This window comes from Triplophysa dalaica, chromosome 21 (genome assembly GCF_015846415.1).
Source record: "Triplophysa dalaica isolate WHDGS20190420 chromosome 21, ASM1584641v1, whole genome shotgun sequence".
In the NCBI taxonomy this organism is placed as follows: Eukaryota; Metazoa; Chordata; class Actinopteri; order Cypriniformes; family Nemacheilidae; genus Triplophysa; species Triplophysa dalaica.
The window spans coordinates 1859135-1876799 of record NC_079562.1 but is presented as its reverse complement, the minus strand read 5'-3'; the positions used below and the strand labels follow the sequence as shown (position 1 = coordinate 1876799).

Below are 17665 nucleotides of genomic sequence, written 5' to 3'. Positions count from 1 at the left end.
TTGAAGAAATTGCCTTAAAGTGATTTGATTAGTGTACCAGATTCCTTTTGAGTGGCTGTAAAAGCGTCTCTTTCACTTTTGGATATAAAGTGTAAGTAAAAATAGTTTTTAGTGAAGTGGAAGTGAACCTGCTATTGAGAAGATGGCTGTCTTACTGAAAGGCGATGATGGATTTGCTGAGTAATGCTAGAAGCGGCAGTATTAGAATAGGAACGGCGTAACAATTTCTCATGGCTATGCTGACAATATGTCCTGTCAAAACTCTTCTGTCTGTCTGCTGTAGTAACACTTTATTATAATTTCTTCCCCTATTTACGTCTCAATTTACATACTTCTGAATCTTCTGTATAATGTTTTGCTGATGTTAAAGTATACATATAATGTCACTGTTAAAGCTTTAATGTATAAAGAAAGCCAGTACGTCCAGGCATCAGTATTGGTACATGGTACATGCCACAGCATCCAACATTGATGATCACAAATGTTTGGGAAGTATTAGCCTGCACAGATGCAAACTTAAAATTCATTATTGGCCAATCAACTAGTAGGTGAATTCATGGTTTGTTCATCGATGAAAAGTTTCTAGTTTGTCTGAATACTTATTGGCTTTGTCGTTCTGCACATTGCTTGTTTAGTGGAGATGGATTTCCATGCATGTGTGCGTGGGCATTTCAGTGTGATTTGTTTGCTGTAGCTAACTTGTTCGTTAGGTTTTGTTGTAATATTTATGGAATTCATCAATAATGGATATAGCTGATGTATATTAAATGGGATTCAGATTATGTAACCTTTATTAGGCAGTACAAACGGAGCATACTAACACACTGACTTCTGCTGGTAAGGGCTCGTCCACACCGGGGCGATAACCGCACGCGTTTATCGTCGACGTTTAACGCCTTGTGACTAAACAAAGGGCTCCAATGTAAGTGTGCACACTCAGGCGTAAAAGCATAATTTTTTTTGAACGCGTCAGGCTCGTTTTTTTGTTTGACACGCTGCGTTAAATGCTGGACGACCAATGAAATTTGATGCTTTTGTTCATGTGTCTGGAGTTGCTGAAGAAACAGTAAAACACGACTTGGTGGCGCTCAAGCACAAATCGGTCTTGCTCGAGCACACATTGACGAAGAGAAAGCAAGATGAATTCTTCTCTCTGAAAAGTGAGTGTCAGAAGCATAAAGTTGAGCAGTGCCACCTTGTGTACCAGGGTATTTCTGTTTTTTATTGTGTGCCATCTATGTCAGGGAGTGAATTTGCATGTTCCCTCGGCTCATCGCAAATGGAAATCGTTTGGGTATGAATGCCGAAAATGTGATTAGAGCGCGCGATTATTGTCCCGGTGTGGACAGGCCCTTAGATTGTTGTTTTACTTTAGATTGTTAAATACAGACGTTGTTTAGGGTTTATGGATTGTGTTTAACTTTTAGGTGCTAAAACCTATAATTTTTTCGGATGCTAAAATGACTTTAGTGGACCTTTTTATTAGCTGTTGGTTGCATTAAAATAACACTTTAAAAGCAAAACTAAACCTTCACAGAAGACGTTCTCACTTCTGCTCTCTTCCTCTTCTTCTTTCTTGCTGTCTTTCAGATTGACCAGCTGAAGCAGGAACTTTCCAAAAAAGAGTCTGAGCTTTTGGCTCTGCAAACAAAGCTGGAAACTCTGAATAACCAAAATTCTGACTGCAAACAGCATATCGAAGTGCTTAAAGAATCTCTCACTGCCAAAGAGCAACGTGCTGCCATCTTACAAACGGAGGTGATTCTGTCTGTCTGTCTGTCTGTCTGTATCTATCCACTACCCCTCAACGCTTCCATTTATCCGCAGCCATGTCAAATTGATTTATTGATCACATTTGTCTATATACTCATAAAAACATATTTTATTATGAAGCCATGTATTCTCGTTCATGTTTTCATGATGTAAACCTAACTGTTAGTCTTCTGTACTTGTGTTCTCCCGGTTAGGTGGATGCTCTAAGACTGCGACTGGAGGAGAAGGAATCGTTCCTTAATAAGAAAACGAAGCAACTGCAAGACCTTACGGAAGAGAAGGGAACGCTGGCCGGGGAGATCAGGGATATGAAAGACATGCTGGAGGTCAAAGAACGCAAGATCAACGTCCTACAGAAGAAGGTAAATCACCAAACCTATCCATTGGCAAAATGGCATTAGAAGGCGGAGCTTTTGGGTGAAACCATCCTTTTGAGTCCAACCAATATTACATTTATAATTTATTACATTCTTAGTACATATTACATAATTTATTATGAACATTCCCTTCACTCGTGCCATTACAGGCGTCCCACCATACGTCACATTGTGGTGTAAAATGTGCCTTGGCTTTCTTGGAAAGTGTCTGTTCTGATAGAAATGATGACTGAAAGATGATCCATCAGCTCGTGTAACCTGCTCAGGTGTCCACGTTTTGTGCTCTTTAGGTCATCCATCTATCTGCGTTGGCCTTGAGTAGACCTGCGTTTGCTTTCTGAAGCTTTGTTCTCACCCTAAAATACATCAATGCTATAAAACACACACAAATGCTGGTTTGTGGCTGCTGTTCCTTAGACGACAACTATTAGACATATAAAAAAGAAAATTGTGCCCATGCACTTGCTGTTTCGATACTAGCAATTTGGGATATTCATAACATGGTTAATTGTCCCATATTGCTTTTAAAATGTCATATTGAAACTGTAACGAGAAGGCACTCTTATAAACGCCAGGTACTGCTTATTATCAAGCTACCGAACAAGTAACTTCATGTTCATTTAAAGAGAACATAACATTAGATCATGAAAATGTCATTTGTATGATGTATATTGTTGCGGTGTTTAAAAGTAAGCAGTCTGCCAAGTTGTAAATCCGAAGGTGAATGAATAACGAATAAGTTATTGGCTCGGAAAAAAGGAAGTCGACTCTGAATCACGCAAACGAGTCGTCCCTAGTCCGATTCGCGAACCAGCGCAGGTTAACGTCACTACATATAGTCCCCGCCTATTTTTTGCTAGAACCGCCCGCGAAAACTTCACTCTTCTCCCCCGAACACTGTAGCTTGTGCGCCTCATTCGCGGTAGACCAATCACAGCAGACAAGACCATCGGACCAATCAGATCGTGGGGAAGGCTAGCGGAAAGGAGGGTATTAGACAGATGAATCGTGGAACAAATCTTTGGAGAGTCAGTGAAGAAGTAAGGTAAAAATAACTACCTATTATTACGAAATACGTTTTTTTTTACCTTCAATGTACTTAAACTTGTTGTTGGACACTCGATAAACCAAAGTATGATACACAGACTCGGAAGAATAAAATTAGTTTCTGAAACGTTGGATCGCTAATGCAAATGTTCGAAAAGCGGTGCAAGAGCCACAGTGTTTGCACTCTTCAAAAAATTTAACGATTGCATATTAAACTAGGACAAGGGAAAATATCGAAACATTTTAAGTGATTTTTAACTTTCGACGTATCTGTCTGGATAATATTATAAAGCTGAATTACCGATCGCAATACAGAACAAGGCACAATTAAGATTGATAGAGACACTACTGGGTTTGAGATCAGAAGAGAACCACATATAAAACACGGAATAACAATGAACGGTGAGTTACATCCTGTTCATAATTCTTAATTACCCTTTAACCTCTCTCACAGATTGAGAATCTTCAAGAACAGCTGAGAGATAAAGATAAACAGCTGGGTAACCTGAAAGACAGAGTGAAGTCACTTCAGACCGACTCCAGCAACACAGATACTGCCCTCGTCACGCTGGAGGAAGCGCTGTCTGAGAAGGTCCAGTATACTAATATCAAGATTTATTTATCACATACACAGTTATGAACAGCACGCAGAGGAAAGCCTTTTCTTAACATTACTATAAAAGTAGATCAGCATCAACGTTTGACCTCTTCTTAATGCTCTCAAAACAGTTTGAGAAATTGCTTTCCACAGCTCGTTGCCCACGACATATTTATGTGACACTAAGCGGAGAATAAATAAATTGTGGTACGTTTGTCTGCGTTGTTTTAGATTCTCCAAAGCAATTATGCAAATCGGACAACTTCACAAACACGCCCACAAAATTAGCATTGAACCCAATTAGCAGTTTCCAGTTTTGCAGGCTTGTTCTGAGTGGGTTATAGTAGGTTGTGAAGGATCCAGAAAGAAACCATGACTTTGTATACTTCGCTGGGACTAGAGCATCGCTGGACATGAATTGTCCTTTATTCATCATTTGATGAATTACCGCTGTCACGAACGATAGAAAATGCAAATTGCATGAATTGCGCAAATCTGCATTTTCTCAGACATACTGATGTGTATGTGGAAGAGAAAATAAAGCTGTTTGTTTATTAGTAAAATAAGTGTGAAAAATAGAAAGGATTATATCAGGCTCGATTAACCACAAGCGACCGGTTTAATGAAGTGCTTTTGCCACAGGAGCGAATAATCGAGCGTCTAAAGGAACAGAGAGAGAGAGAGGATCGCGAGAGGATGGATGAGGTGGACTCGTACAAAAAAGAGAACAAAGACCTTAAGGAGAAGGTGAACACTTTGCAGGTGGAGCTATCGGAGAAAGAGGTACATCCGTGTGTCCGTTTCCTCTAAATATTCCAGGGTATGATGACAGCTGTTTTGAAAAACAAGATTCTAGCTGATAAACCACCTTAGTCCAGACCAGCCAGTAATATCAATTTGCTATTAAAACCAGCGAATACCCACCGTTTCAAAACACAGCTACGTACCATCTTTACCCAAATTTAACTGCAGGATTTGTTGCGTGTGTTTGTGAGTGAGTTTTTTGGAACTGTCAGCTCATGTTATGTCTCTCTTGTCCTCCAGTCAAATCTCATAGATTTAAAAGAGCACGCCTCCTCGCTGGCCTCATCCGGTCTCAAAAAAGACTCCAAACTCAAGTCTCTGGAGATCGCCATCGAGCAGAAGAAAGAGGAATGCAGTAAACTGGAGACGCAGTTACAAAAGGTGTGGTGGTCCTTCTTTACTTATGATGAAATCACCCGATAGAGTTGACAAATCTTTCATGCAGCATTTTTAAATCTACCAACAGCTTTGTTAGCAGATAACTTTAGTCGACATCTATAGTGTATTAACATTCAATGAATTAATTTCATTGAATGTGTTTTCTGCATCAGCACTCATCTTCGAGGGCATCACGGGAATTTTGTTTGATCAATAAGACACACTTTAACACATAAAATGCTGTCGGGTAGGCAGAACGCTTAGATTTGAGACAAAATTCTTGTGTTGCTCTCTGGTTACTTGCATTCTCTGAGCTAATGTGAAAGCTTTCCTGGGTCTCCTCCTTCAACCCTCCTCTCCTCTTCAATCCCATAATTCCCTCCTTTGCAATGTAGCAAGCAGAGCAGCTGTTCAGTCAGATGAACAACCCTGTAAGTGTTTCTCCGGATCTGTACATCGTGAAAGCATGAGGACACTTTACATGTTACTCAATTTATTTCTCATTTATTTCTGGAGATCTGTATAGAATTGTGCATCCTACAGCATCCTACATTTTTTAATTATGATCTGATGTTTCAATTCGATGTGCACAAGTCTGGGTTATAATGGAACGGTTTGGGCTTTTGTTGTTGTAGTACCAGCAATGGCCTGCAGCTGGTACATATTATATACAGTATAGTGCAAATAATTTACAAAATAAAATGTTGATAAAACAAGACAAAATTAAAAACAAATCATTGTATTAGTAAACATATACATTACGGAGCATGACCATATACTGCAGCAATTTAGATATATTTATTATAATTATTAGTAAATTGTCCTCTATTGTTCAACAACATTAGTCAGATATAGATCTTTCCAGATTTTTGCATCCGCCATATTGGCTCTATTCCATTGTTAAAATAATTTTTCGTTATATATAAAGTTCGTCAGTGGTCGAACTAATAATATAAAAATCTCTTCTATGCAGATGTCTAATTATTTGATATTTATCTTGAATATGACATTGTGAGACCCGTTCAGTATGTTTTAAACATAGCACTGTATATGTTTCCTCATGCTTTCATGTGTAAAGTACTCATTTGTGTCTTTGATGTGATACTCGGACACATCCGTCTGGCTGTTTGAAAACACATGCATTGCAAAGAATCCTACCATTGAACCGAAGAGCAATAATAAAAGCATCTCGACTGCATGTTATATTGCATGTTCCCTTTGCTTCCACTCGCTTAAATCTGTTCTCACTTCGGTTTGCCTTTGTTACACAAAGATGTGATATAGTTGCACACATAAGCTTCTATGATGTACGCCGTTTCGGTCTTCACTTTTGCTTTTATTAAGTTTAATAACTTAAATAGTCTTAAAGCAGGATTGTGTATCAGTCCTAATTTTAACATGACATCTCATTTTCACTTTCAGCTGCATCTCATTTTGTTTCATCTTTACGGTAGTCAAATCGTAAAATATTATTTAAAACTTTCTTTTTAATGTAAGATATTTTCTATGAAGCTTGCCTGTCTTTATTTTTTTGCTTCGTAAGATGTGTCTTGTTTGTCGCGATCATCTCGAAAGAGCTGTGCGTTCATACGTATCTGCATTTCTTTAACTGATGTTGGGTTTCCATGGCGATCCTCATACAGAAGGCCCACGAGGTGGAGCTACAGCAGATCACACGGGGAAACCCAGAATACGTGGACCGGGTGAAACTGCTGGAGAAGGAGGTGTCCTTTTACAAAGATGAGTCCGGCAAAGCCCAGACGGAGGTCGAGAGGTTACTAGAGATCCTGAGAGAGGTGGAGACAGAGAAAAACGATAAAGATAAGAAGATCGCAGAACTGGAAAGGTAAGGATGAACTAACCTTACAGGCGTCCTAACATGGGTGCTTGTTGTAGTGTGAACGTGACCTTTTCGGAAACACAGTTGACTTGTGAAATTAATATTTCAGATTGTTTTAAAGAAGGCCTATGCTTAAATTGTCATAAAAGATGCTAATATTACATTCTTAATAGATGAGTTAGGGAATCGGATAGTGAAGAAAATTACAGCATACATATATTCTGTATACATACTGGGGGGGAAGCATCCCAACTGCATCTGGTTGGAAGAAAGATAGTACAAAAAGTATATAAAACATTTTAAACACATTTGGTGCCTTTATTTCCGTTTTAACAAAATCCATATATTCTTGCTTATCATACTGTATGTAAAGGTGGAACAACTGTAGGTTTTCAAATAAGATTTTATAATCTGTAAAAAATTAATGGTACATAATAAATAAATGTGTGCAAACATTTAACTGGTGTTAAATATTAAAATTCGGCCGCATTTCATACAAATTTAACTGGCTCAAGACGGTTCACAACGTCTGAATTTCGATGCATGTGTTGTCGATCTGGTCTCGCATCGCAGCTGCAGTATATTCTCAGTTTACAATCATCTCTGGTCCTGAGAGCATCGGTTCACAATTTTTCTACTGTACCGCCTCGTATCAAATTCTGCCGGGGTGACATCAAAAATCTGCTTTCGATATTCATGCAGTACAAACCAGACTGCACTCTACTGTCAATAATTCATCTCCTAGAGGGGAAATATGATGACGGTTGCGAATATTTCTGCTGTTTTCTGTAATGCTGCATTCATGACGTCATCAGTAGTGCGTGTTTCTGACATGTTTTGAATATTGAGCTTGTGTTACTGTTGGTGGATCGCCTCTCTCTTCCCGCACTTTAATGTGCGCCTCTCTCAACAGATCCGTGTGTGTGTGTTTAGCATGTTTATCTCGTTCCTCTTCTATAAAATTTGTATTTTTACGCTTTCCGTTGTTCATTATTATGGGACCATTTTCTGTTCAAACTGACAAAGATTGGAAGTTTAACTATGATGTTAAATATAATACAAGTTAATAATAAATTATTTCTCTCCACATTTTAAAAATCATTGTAAAGGGATTGATATTTCATAAGCAATATAGCACATTGCCATGGAGTGAATATGAGACCATCAGCATTAGAATCTGTGTCAGTGTGAACTATCTGTGATAGTTTCGGGCATCTAAACCGGTTCTTTAAAGGTTATTCAGCTATGATTTAAAAGTCTTGTTGCTTTTTCTCAGTTGTCATGCACATGCTTTCGGTGTTGATGTGGTGCGATTAATGGTGTATTTCTGTTCTTTTTTTTTGCCGCCTCGCCGACCCTTCTCTCTTCTGTCACTTGTTATGACCTCTTCCTCATGTTCTTCCACCATCCTTCATATTCGGTCCTAAAACTTTTGCTTTTTCATCCCTCTATGGTATATCTTAATACTATCCTTCAATTCTATTCCATGATGTCATCTGTCTGTCTGTCTGTCTATCCCCTCGTGTTCTTTCACCGGTCATGCTACTGTTCTTCAACACTTCATCATTCACTCGCTCACTCCTTCCACTCTATCCTCATAACACCTTCACTTTGGCCCAGCCCTCCTCCCCCCGTTGCCCGCCCCTCGCCCCGCCCTGGTGGCAGAGCCCCCTCTGACCCTCCCCCCTCAGTGTCCGCTGCCCCCCAGCAGATTGGGGGCATGATGTGGGACTTCCTGGGAAAGTGAGTGCTCTGTCCTGGAACCACGGCCCGGCTGCATTTCTCTGTCGGCATCTGCCATGCTTTCTGTGGCCGTCGCTTTTGGTGACTCTCTGTTGCACGTCTGTCTGTGTTCCACTGGTTTTGCAAACAACAAAGCATGAGGTCATTTCATGCAATGAAAATGTTTCACATTTTAAATATGTTAAAATCAGTGGATATACAGTAGGCTTAAACAAAGTGCTGCGGCTGCTGTTTATTGTGTATGTTGAATTGTGTGACTCTGTTCTAAACTCCAGCGCGCTGCTTCGCTGTTTGTTGTCTACATAGGCAGCAAATTAAATCCACTTTCGCGATACACAAATGATCCTCAAATGTTAGGCTTCGAAAAATGACTGTCTGTCTTAGTATTTTTGTATTGTTTTCCAGTTCAAATGTCTTAAAATTCTAGAATGTATTCTAGATGCATTTTCTTAACGAGCAAAATTGGTTGTTTTAAGCAACAATTTATTGAAATTTCATATTTTTGTCTAAAATCAAGACTTTTGAAGAAAATTCATCTTGATTCACAAAAAAAATTCTGACATTTGTACTGGAAATCAGTCATTTTTGCAGTGTCTGAAATAATGCCACTGCACGAAATGGAACTGTTTTCTGTCTATATTTAAAAATACATTTAATTCATAATTCTCGTTCCTGACTTCCTGTGCCCTTTACATTTTGGGCAAAATGACATCACTTTTGATGTCCACAGACGCGTGCCTGTGTTGCCTAGCTATGCGGCTCACTAGGGTTTGGAACATAGTCCGTGTGTACATCAGGTGACATTGTGTATGTTGTGTATTTTGTGCATTGGTAAATACAAATTTTGGCTTCACGTGTGATGTCTTCAATCTCAATCCAGATGGTTGCTCTGTTTCAGTATGATTTCGTTCATGTTGCGTAATATGTGTGATGACTTCACACTTGGCATGACAACATTGGACATCAAAACCCAAATCACACCTAGATTCACTTGAAAATGAACATTCCCTTCCGTGAAACACAAAAGCAGGTGCAAAATGTTTTCCCGAAACGTGTGCCATTTAAGATCCAAAAACGACCATCCTAACACAAAGCTGACTTCTGCAGACTGCAGTTGTATGAACTACTTTTATTTCTATTTGGTTTTTAGTGCTTGACAGCCTGTACGGTGTGTACTTTGGATTGTAAAAACCATCTGTAAAATGTGTTTCACGGATGAAAGTGACGTTTGTCATGTCATGAGGGTGAACTCATGATTATACTTTCTGGTCTGGTAATCTTTCTGGTCTGGTAATCTTTTACATAAATGCGTCTGTCAACTCACTAATGTTTTTAACATATTTTAAACACAACTCCATAACACCTATTTCACACGCTGATCTGCTGTCTTTCACCTCAATCATTTCTTTGCTCCATAACAACTCAATCCTCCATTTAAAAGTCTGTCCTTTTTACACACTGCTTTGTCCTACCCTTTATTGAATGGTTCCCCTCCATCCTCATCCACCTCGGCCTGCGAAACTTCCCCAACGGTTGTCTTACCGGCCTGCATGACACGATGTGCAGTGCTGCCGTGTCGGCTCGGCTCTGAGCCGGGTTCTTCTTTAGATAGGCCTTTACTGCTCAACAGAGCGCTCTTGTCCCACCGCTGCATGTTGGCACTTTCACGGCCGCTGCAGAGCTGAACTCAGTGGCTTTCACTGATGATGATGCATCCTGCATTATTGACCTCAGGATCCATTTTGAACGGCTTCTCCTTTCTCACCCGACTCTTTCCAGCCGGTTAATACTTTATTTCACTGAATTCTAAAGTTTTCTTTCTTGACTTGTTTTTTCCTCTTCCTGTCACCTGTGGCATTTTCCACTTCCTGTTCCTGCCCTTCCTTCCTACCTTCTGTTTCTCTACCGCCAGTCTTGCTCCCAGGTAAGTTAAACGTTCCTCAGGTCAGACCTGCCAACCCAATCTCACAGGAATTGTGTTTTACGAGGTGGCCATTTTGTATGCATTTGTGCGAATGTAACGTATGGAAGAAAAGCAACAATTAAGCTCCACCCCTAAACCTACACAAGCAAACCGTAAGAATTAGCCATCGTTTATTACACGGCTCGTTGGAATGCTTGATTCTTATTGGCCAGTCTTGACATTTGCAGGTTCGTTATTCCCAGATAGCAACCAGTCAAATCTATTGACACACTGTAACCTGGATGCAGCAAATAATTGACAGGTTTTTTATGGACAAATTAAATATAAATACATTTTGCAAATAACAAAACGACATTATATATACAAATTAAAAATGATTATGCCAAATTGCCTGTTCGTGGCATCTGAACGTTGTTTCTTACCTTAAAACTGAAAGTAAAAGCCTTTTCAACATCGCTTATTTCTGTGATAACAACCGGCTACCTGTACATTATTCCTTACGTAATAAAGTCACAAAATCCATGTTGGACCGTCATACACTCAAAGCCTGCAGGGCGCGCTGAGCAACTGCGTCTGTAAAATGTCTCACCTCAAGATCCCAAATGTCTAGTTTGTGTCTCATGGTTATGCTTAAACTAGAAGCGTTTGTCATTTCACGGTGATGTTGTTCTAGTTTTTTATTTTTATTTTGTGTTTGTTCGTCGTATGTATTTGGACACTTGGTCACACATTTAAATGCTCTTTCATAAGGCCTTTCTCTATCTGTGTTTTATCATCTGGTGCAGTTGTAGTGGATGTGTAAAGTGTCATTGTTCTCACAGGTGTCCCGGCAGAATAAAAACAGGTGTAGTGAATCACCAACAATGTTTGACAAGCATAAAGTGTCCAAATACATTAGTCACTGTGTACCACTCAAGGACACCTCAATAAATACAACCAGTAAAATCCAACAACGCTGACAATATTGTGTTTGTTCTCAAGGCAAAATAAGGATCAAAATAAAAAGGGTCCAGTTATCAAGCTTGGCCCTCAGATGGAAAAGAAAGTCACTGGAAACATCTTGCAAGATCAACGCAAAGATAATCCTATGGACAATTCAAAGGTGTGTGTGTCTATATGAAGGGATAGTTCACGCAAAAATATTTTTTTTGTCATCATTTGCTCACCTTCAAGTTGTTTCCAAATCTGTATAAATTTTGTTGAACACGGAGAGTGATATTTAGAAGAATGCTTGTAACTAAACAGTTCTTGGCCACATTAACTACCATTGAAGGATTTTTAAGAAGACATTTCTTTGTTTGTTGAACACAAAAGAAGATGTTGAAGAATGTTGGACAGCAATCAGTTCTGGGGCACCATTGACAACCATTGTGTTTTTTCCTACTATGGTGGCCAAGGAGTGTTTGGTCACACGCATTCTTCCAAATATCTTTCTCTGTGTATCAGGAAAAAAGAAATATATACAGATTTGGAACAACTTGATGGTGAGTAAATGATGACAGAATTTTCCTTTTTTGGGTTCCTTTGAGTGTCCGTGTATTGAAGATATCTTTGGTTTCAGTTTATATAAATGATACTTCACCCAAAAATGAAAATTCTGTCATCATTTACTCACCTTCGAGTTGTTCCAAATCTGTATAACTGTCTTTGTTCTGATGAACCCAGAGAAAGATATTTGGACGAATGCTTCCATTTTTTTTGCCACCCATTGACTCCCATAGTAGGAAAACATACATTGGTAATCAAAAGCCCCAGAACTGATTGCTGTCCTACAATCTTCAAAATATCTTCTTTTGCTTTTAACAGAACCAACAACAGAGTCATTTTTCCTTCTATGGGAGTCAATGGGGGGCAAGATCTATTTGGTTATAAGCATTCTTCCAAATATCTTTCTGTGTTAATCAAAACAAATAAATGTATGTAGATTTGGAACAACTCAAAGGTGAGTAAATGATGACAGAATTCTCATTTTCGGGCGAAGTATCCCTTTAATAAAAGATTTGTTCTTGATACTGCTTTCTCAGATGGAGGAGTTGATGAATGTTCTGGAGAAAACAAGACAAGAGCTGGACGCCACCAAACAGCGTCTGTCCTCCACGCAGCACTCTCTGTCTGAGAGAGACGGACATCTGACGAACCTCAGACACGAGCGCAGAAAACAACTCGAGGAGATATTAGAGATGAAGTGAGAAATCTTAAACTGCTAAAACTATATTCTTAATATAGTTTGTTGTTTATTGTCCTAAAAGACGTCAATATGGATTGTGCGGGTATGTAAATTTGATGTGTTTCTCTTCACAGGCAGCAGGCTCTGCTCGCTGCTATTAGTGAAAAGGATGCTAACATTGCTCTTCTGGAGCTGTCGTCCTCCAATAAGAAGAAGACACAAGAGGAAGTTCTGGCCCTGAAAAGAGAGAAGGACAGATTGATGCATCAGTTAAAACAACAGGTCAGCATGTTTACTAACATAACTTAAAGGTCCAATGTGTAGTTTATTTCGAGGATCTATTGACAGAAATGTTATCTCCTTTGGCAAAGAAGCAAAAAAGTGATGACATGTTGGTTCTCTGTCAGCCACCGTAGTGCTTCGAAAGGGAGCGGTGGAGTGACCCGTTAGTTGCAATTAACAACCTCACCAATAGAGGTCGCTAAATTTCATCCACTGGACCTTCAATATCTATCGCACCTATTAGACTTGAAACTGTTTCCCATATGGTTGCTAAATACTGTAACCTTAGTAATTCACTTTAAAAAGTGTTTTAGTGTGGTTCCTATCATTTTGTACATCTCCCACAAAGAGCACATAAAGAAATACACGATGTGGTATATTCATGTTGTTCTACGACTGTTCCTCTTATTCATGCTGTGTGTTTTATTCGTTTAGACCCAGAGCAGAATGAAACTGATCGCAGACAACTACGAGGACGATCACTACCACCCTCATGCTCCCCCTCCGCACATGCAACCTCAACCTCTGCATCCTCAACCTCAGCCCCAGCCTCCTTACCCACAAGCTCCACATCAGCCTCCTTACCCACACCAACCCCATCCTCAACACCCACAGCCTCCACCTCACCACCCACAACACCCGCAGCAACCCCCCCAGCCGCAATATCCCCACCCTCAACACCTCCAGCACCCTCAGCCTCCTGGACCAAACCCTCCCAGAGCCCAACAGCCACACCCTCAACACCCTCATCCTGGGATGCCTCCACAGCAGCATCCACACGCCCAGCACCCGCACGGGCCTCCGCCTCAGCAAGGCCCCCACCCGCAGCCCCTCCAACACCCACAGCAGCACCCCCATCACCCCCAACACCCCGGACCACAGGGCCCTCATCCAAGACACCCCATACCCCCACACCATCGAGGTCCAGGCCGCGGACCGCCTCATCCCGGACACCGGCCCACCCCGGATCAGGTCTGTAAATTGACGTTTTTGTGTAGATTCAAATTAACAAAATGTGTGTCTGTCTTTTGTATCTTTGCGTTTCGTTCATGGTGCTCACTGTTATATTTATAATCTGAAGCTGTGCAGTGTTTCTTGTCTAATTCTGCATTACTAAGCAAAAAAACATTTTCAAAATACAGTACGTGCTTTTCCGTTCAGTCCCTCTTGAAAAAAAAAACATTCTGGATTCTGACATTCCTGTCCTGTTCACAAAAAGCACAAATTCTGTCATCGTTTTTTCACCCTTTTTTTGTATAAAACCTTCTTTTGCGGAACCCAAAAGGAGATGTTTTGAGAAATGTATCGGTGGTTTTGTGTTCATACAATGGACGTCGATGGGGTTCAATGTTGTTTGACATTGAAATATAAATATATATAGTTCGACATTCTTCGAAATATCTTCTTTTGTGTTCTGCAGATGAAAGTAATTCATACAGGTTCAGAATGACATGAGGGTGATTAAATGATGAACAAGTTTTCATTTTTAGGTGAAATGGCAAATGATTATTAGTTCAAATGGCACCAATCCTGCCTTTTTGTTGCTCCAGCTGGTCTTTCAGCAAGGGTTGGACCTCTGTATGATCATCACTCACTGTTATGCAGACAGTAATATTGCTTTGTATGCTATATCTAAACAGTATGGCGTTTCACTCTTAACTCATCTAATTCTCACTTCATGCTGACCTCTGGATTTATGTTGGGCTAAAGGATGATGAAGAAGGGATTTGGGCATAACCATCTCCAAACCAAAGCTATGATGTTTTCTGGGGTGAGATCCATCAGCGTCTGTTTTCCTGTTAGGAATTAAATGTTTTATGACACAATGAAGACGGGGTGTCTTTTGATTCTCCTACTTACTGTCTTCTGCTTTTCTTTAACAGGAGAAATACAGCCATGCCATGAAGATGAAATTTTACGTTGTCCACTCGGCCAGTCTTTACCTACAATCAGATAGGATCCAATTTATTTTAACGCTTTAGGAAAAGAGGCGGAGCATTTGTGTGAGTGGGAGGGCCAAAGCTGGAGAAGACCGCCTGAGCAGGTAAAGAACTTGTAAACTTCAGTTATGATAAATGCGAAAACATAACACTCTCCAACTTTGTACAGTAGATGGCACTTTTAAATGAACACTCCACTTTTTTGGTAAATAGGCTCATTCTCCAACTCCCCCAGAGTTAATAAGTTGAGTTTTACCATTTTGGAATCTATTCTGCTGATCTCCGGGTCTGGCGATAGCACTTTTAGCATAGCTTAGCACAGATCGTTGAATCCAATTAGACCAGTAGCATCGCATTCAAAGATGATCGAAGAGATTCAATATTTTTCCTATTTAAAACTTGACTCTTCTGTAGTTATATCGTGTGCTTAGAGCGAAGGAAAAAGAAAAGTTGCGATTTTCTAGGCCGATATGATTAGGAACTATACTCCCATTCCGACGTAATAATCAAGGAAGTTTCCTGCCGTAACATGGCCGCAGCAGGCGCAGTGATGTCACACTCCTTGTGCAAGCAGTTGGTCACGTTGAATATGTTGACGGAAGTTAGCCTATTTCCACATGCGCTCTCTTCTCAGAGAAGAGAGTCAAGTTTTAAATAGGAAAAATATAGAAACTATTTGGTTATTTTTGAACGCCATGCTACTGGTCTTCGTGCTAATTCAAGTAACCATTCCTGCTTAAATAACTTTTGAATATGTTTTACAGATGGTTTGAAAAGTAAAATGGAGAGGAACTCTGGACTGTGGAACAGAAACACTTTCTCTTGCAGAACTTTTCCAGAAGACGTTTGCCTTGAACACTCTCCACGTTCCGGAGACCACCTGCTATGAGGGCATTCGTCTAGCTGCCCCTCCCCTTTTCCTCTTGGCCCCACCCACTCTCATTCAGCTCCACCTCTTCAGCCTGCACATTTGACAGCACTCCGTCCGAGCCTTGGATCTGTCAGCAAGCAACTAGATTTTAATTATGTTCTTAAAAAACATTGTAAATAAAACCGTCCGCTTTTGGTTTTCAACACGTTCGCATTTTAAAGGGCCTTCGAGTTTTATGAGTATGCATTATGGAGGGTGGAGTCGGGAAACATGCATTTCATTTCTATGCCACTTTTCATGTCCATTTTTGTTTGTTTTTGCTCACCGGAAACGCACAGAACACGCATACCATGCTAACCACAATGTGCCCATAGGCGTTTCTTTTTCTCAATTTCATTCCCCAGGCCTGGTCTGCATGTACGTTATCATGCACCTATGCACCTCCACCCCTTCTAACAGGGATTGTTTCTAATGGTGCTCTAAATGGTGCTCAGACCCAACAGAGATGGAGACAGCCATGGCTTACAATTTTCAGCGAGTTGTGTTTCTATCTGAAGACATCAGCTGATAAGGCTGTCTGGATTTGTGTCTGTGGATCTTGATGTTGTATTGCTCCCTGCGTCCATGATGACATCGTAGGGGTTCTGCAAAAGGGGAAAAAATTACATGTCCCAAGTTACTGCTGCAGGTTGTGGATTAATATCACACAGATCTGGTCTGTTCAAAAAAGTGTCACGCTATAGTCTTGTGCGACTTGATTGTTGTAAGTTGACAGTCTAGTCCACTCCCAAGGGACGTCTTTCCTCCTTTTGCAAACCGGCCCACCAGGTATTGGCAGAGCTGCCACCAGGAGCGAACACACCCAACCCAAACGTTTCATAACGTCTCCACGTGATGGCGAGTGCCTATTTATAAATAGATATAAATATATATATATAGTGAGAGAAATAATAGTGTCTACTGTGGTCAGAAAATTGTGTCAAAAACTATGAAATCTGAGGAAACTTCTGTTTAGGTGTGTCTGAGTTGTCTGTGGTGTTATCATCGTCTGTTTGGCCTCGTGGTGTCTCCTCTGCAAGATCGTGGCACTGGGGTCTATGCAAAAAAAAATAACGTTTGAGAAACAGGTGGCTTTGAATATGTCTTGTTGTTCTCGAAGCGAAACATTGTATAGCATATGTTGCACCTTGCAAGAACAAAAAAAATTAAAATCTCACGGTAAAGATATCTGAATGATCCTTCTGCAATGCAGGCGGCTGAAACTTGCACTCGATGGTAATAACGGCGTTGACGTTGACAGCGTTCGCAACCATAGTTGAGCAAAGTTGAACTTTATACTCAAGCGCGTGTGGTCTGCCGTCTGATAGAGTTCACACCCTGTTCGAGACGGACAGTTAAGTTACTAAATGGCAGAAAACATTGAAATGCTTGTTGAAAGTTGTTTTGCAACGTCTTATGTCTCATTCCACTGCTGCTGTCTGTGGCTGTGTTTATGTAAGCCAAAATCTGACTGTTACAAAATGAAATGTTTGTGCTTCCATGTTGCGTTCTTGCCTTCACGCCGATCCACGCGTCTCTTCTGGAGCATCGTCCTTGTGCTGCGTTCACGTGCAGATTACAAAACACTAGTTCTGTGAACCCACACAATGCATTTGCGTAAATGTATGTAATCACTATATGCATTATTGTGATATTATTTTATCATATGGCATATCACGATGAAATGTGTAGAGGTAAATTAAAAAAAATCAATGTTGTAAAATTCCATAAAATATGTAAGATTTCCAAGTTTCCGAACTTGTTACAAGTAAACGTGAGCTAGAAATCATATTCATTCTGACGTGAACGTAGCATTGTTTCTTTTACTCAGAAATATCCCTACGTTTGCTTTCTGGATTTCTTACTTGCATTTGTGGTTAAA

The 17665-nt window shown here is 40.2% G+C and overlaps 1 protein-coding gene across 5 annotated transcripts in view; it reads left to right on the top strand.

The window, feature by feature from the left end:
• Nucleotides 1–15776, top strand: part of erc2 (ELKS/RAB6-interacting/CAST family member 2) — a 34289-nt gene extending 18513 nt beyond the window's left edge. For 2 of the 5 annotated variants that reach the window (XM_056734631.1, XM_056734628.1), the window contains 15 exons: nt 1591–1758; nt 1968–2135; nt 3652–3789; nt 4438–4578; nt 4840–4980; nt 5373–5408; nt 6621–6823; nt 10473–10484; nt 11466–11586; nt 12509–12669; nt 12786–12933; nt 13369–13905; nt 14644–14704; nt 14817–14977; nt 15638–15776. In XM_056734631.1, the coding sequence (XP_056590609.1) occupies nt 1591–1758; nt 1968–2135; nt 3652–3789; nt 4438–4578; nt 4840–4980; nt 5373–5408; nt 6621–6823; nt 10473–10484; nt 11466–11586; nt 12509–12669; nt 12786–12933; nt 13369–13905; nt 14644–14670 (2001 nt within the window). In that variant the 3' untranslated portion in view covers nt 14671–14704; nt 14817–14977; nt 15638–15776. The remainder of the gene's footprint in view (nt 1–1590; nt 1759–1967; nt 2136–3651; nt 3790–4437; nt 4579–4839; nt 4981–5372; nt 5409–6620; nt 6824–10472; nt 10485–11465; nt 11587–12508; nt 12670–12785; nt 12934–13368; nt 13906–14643; nt 14705–14816; nt 14978–15637) is intronic. The other 3 variants (XM_056734633.1, XM_056734630.1, XM_056734632.1) reach the window with 2 other exon arrangements.
• Nucleotides 15777–17665: the final 1889 nt, after the last annotated feature.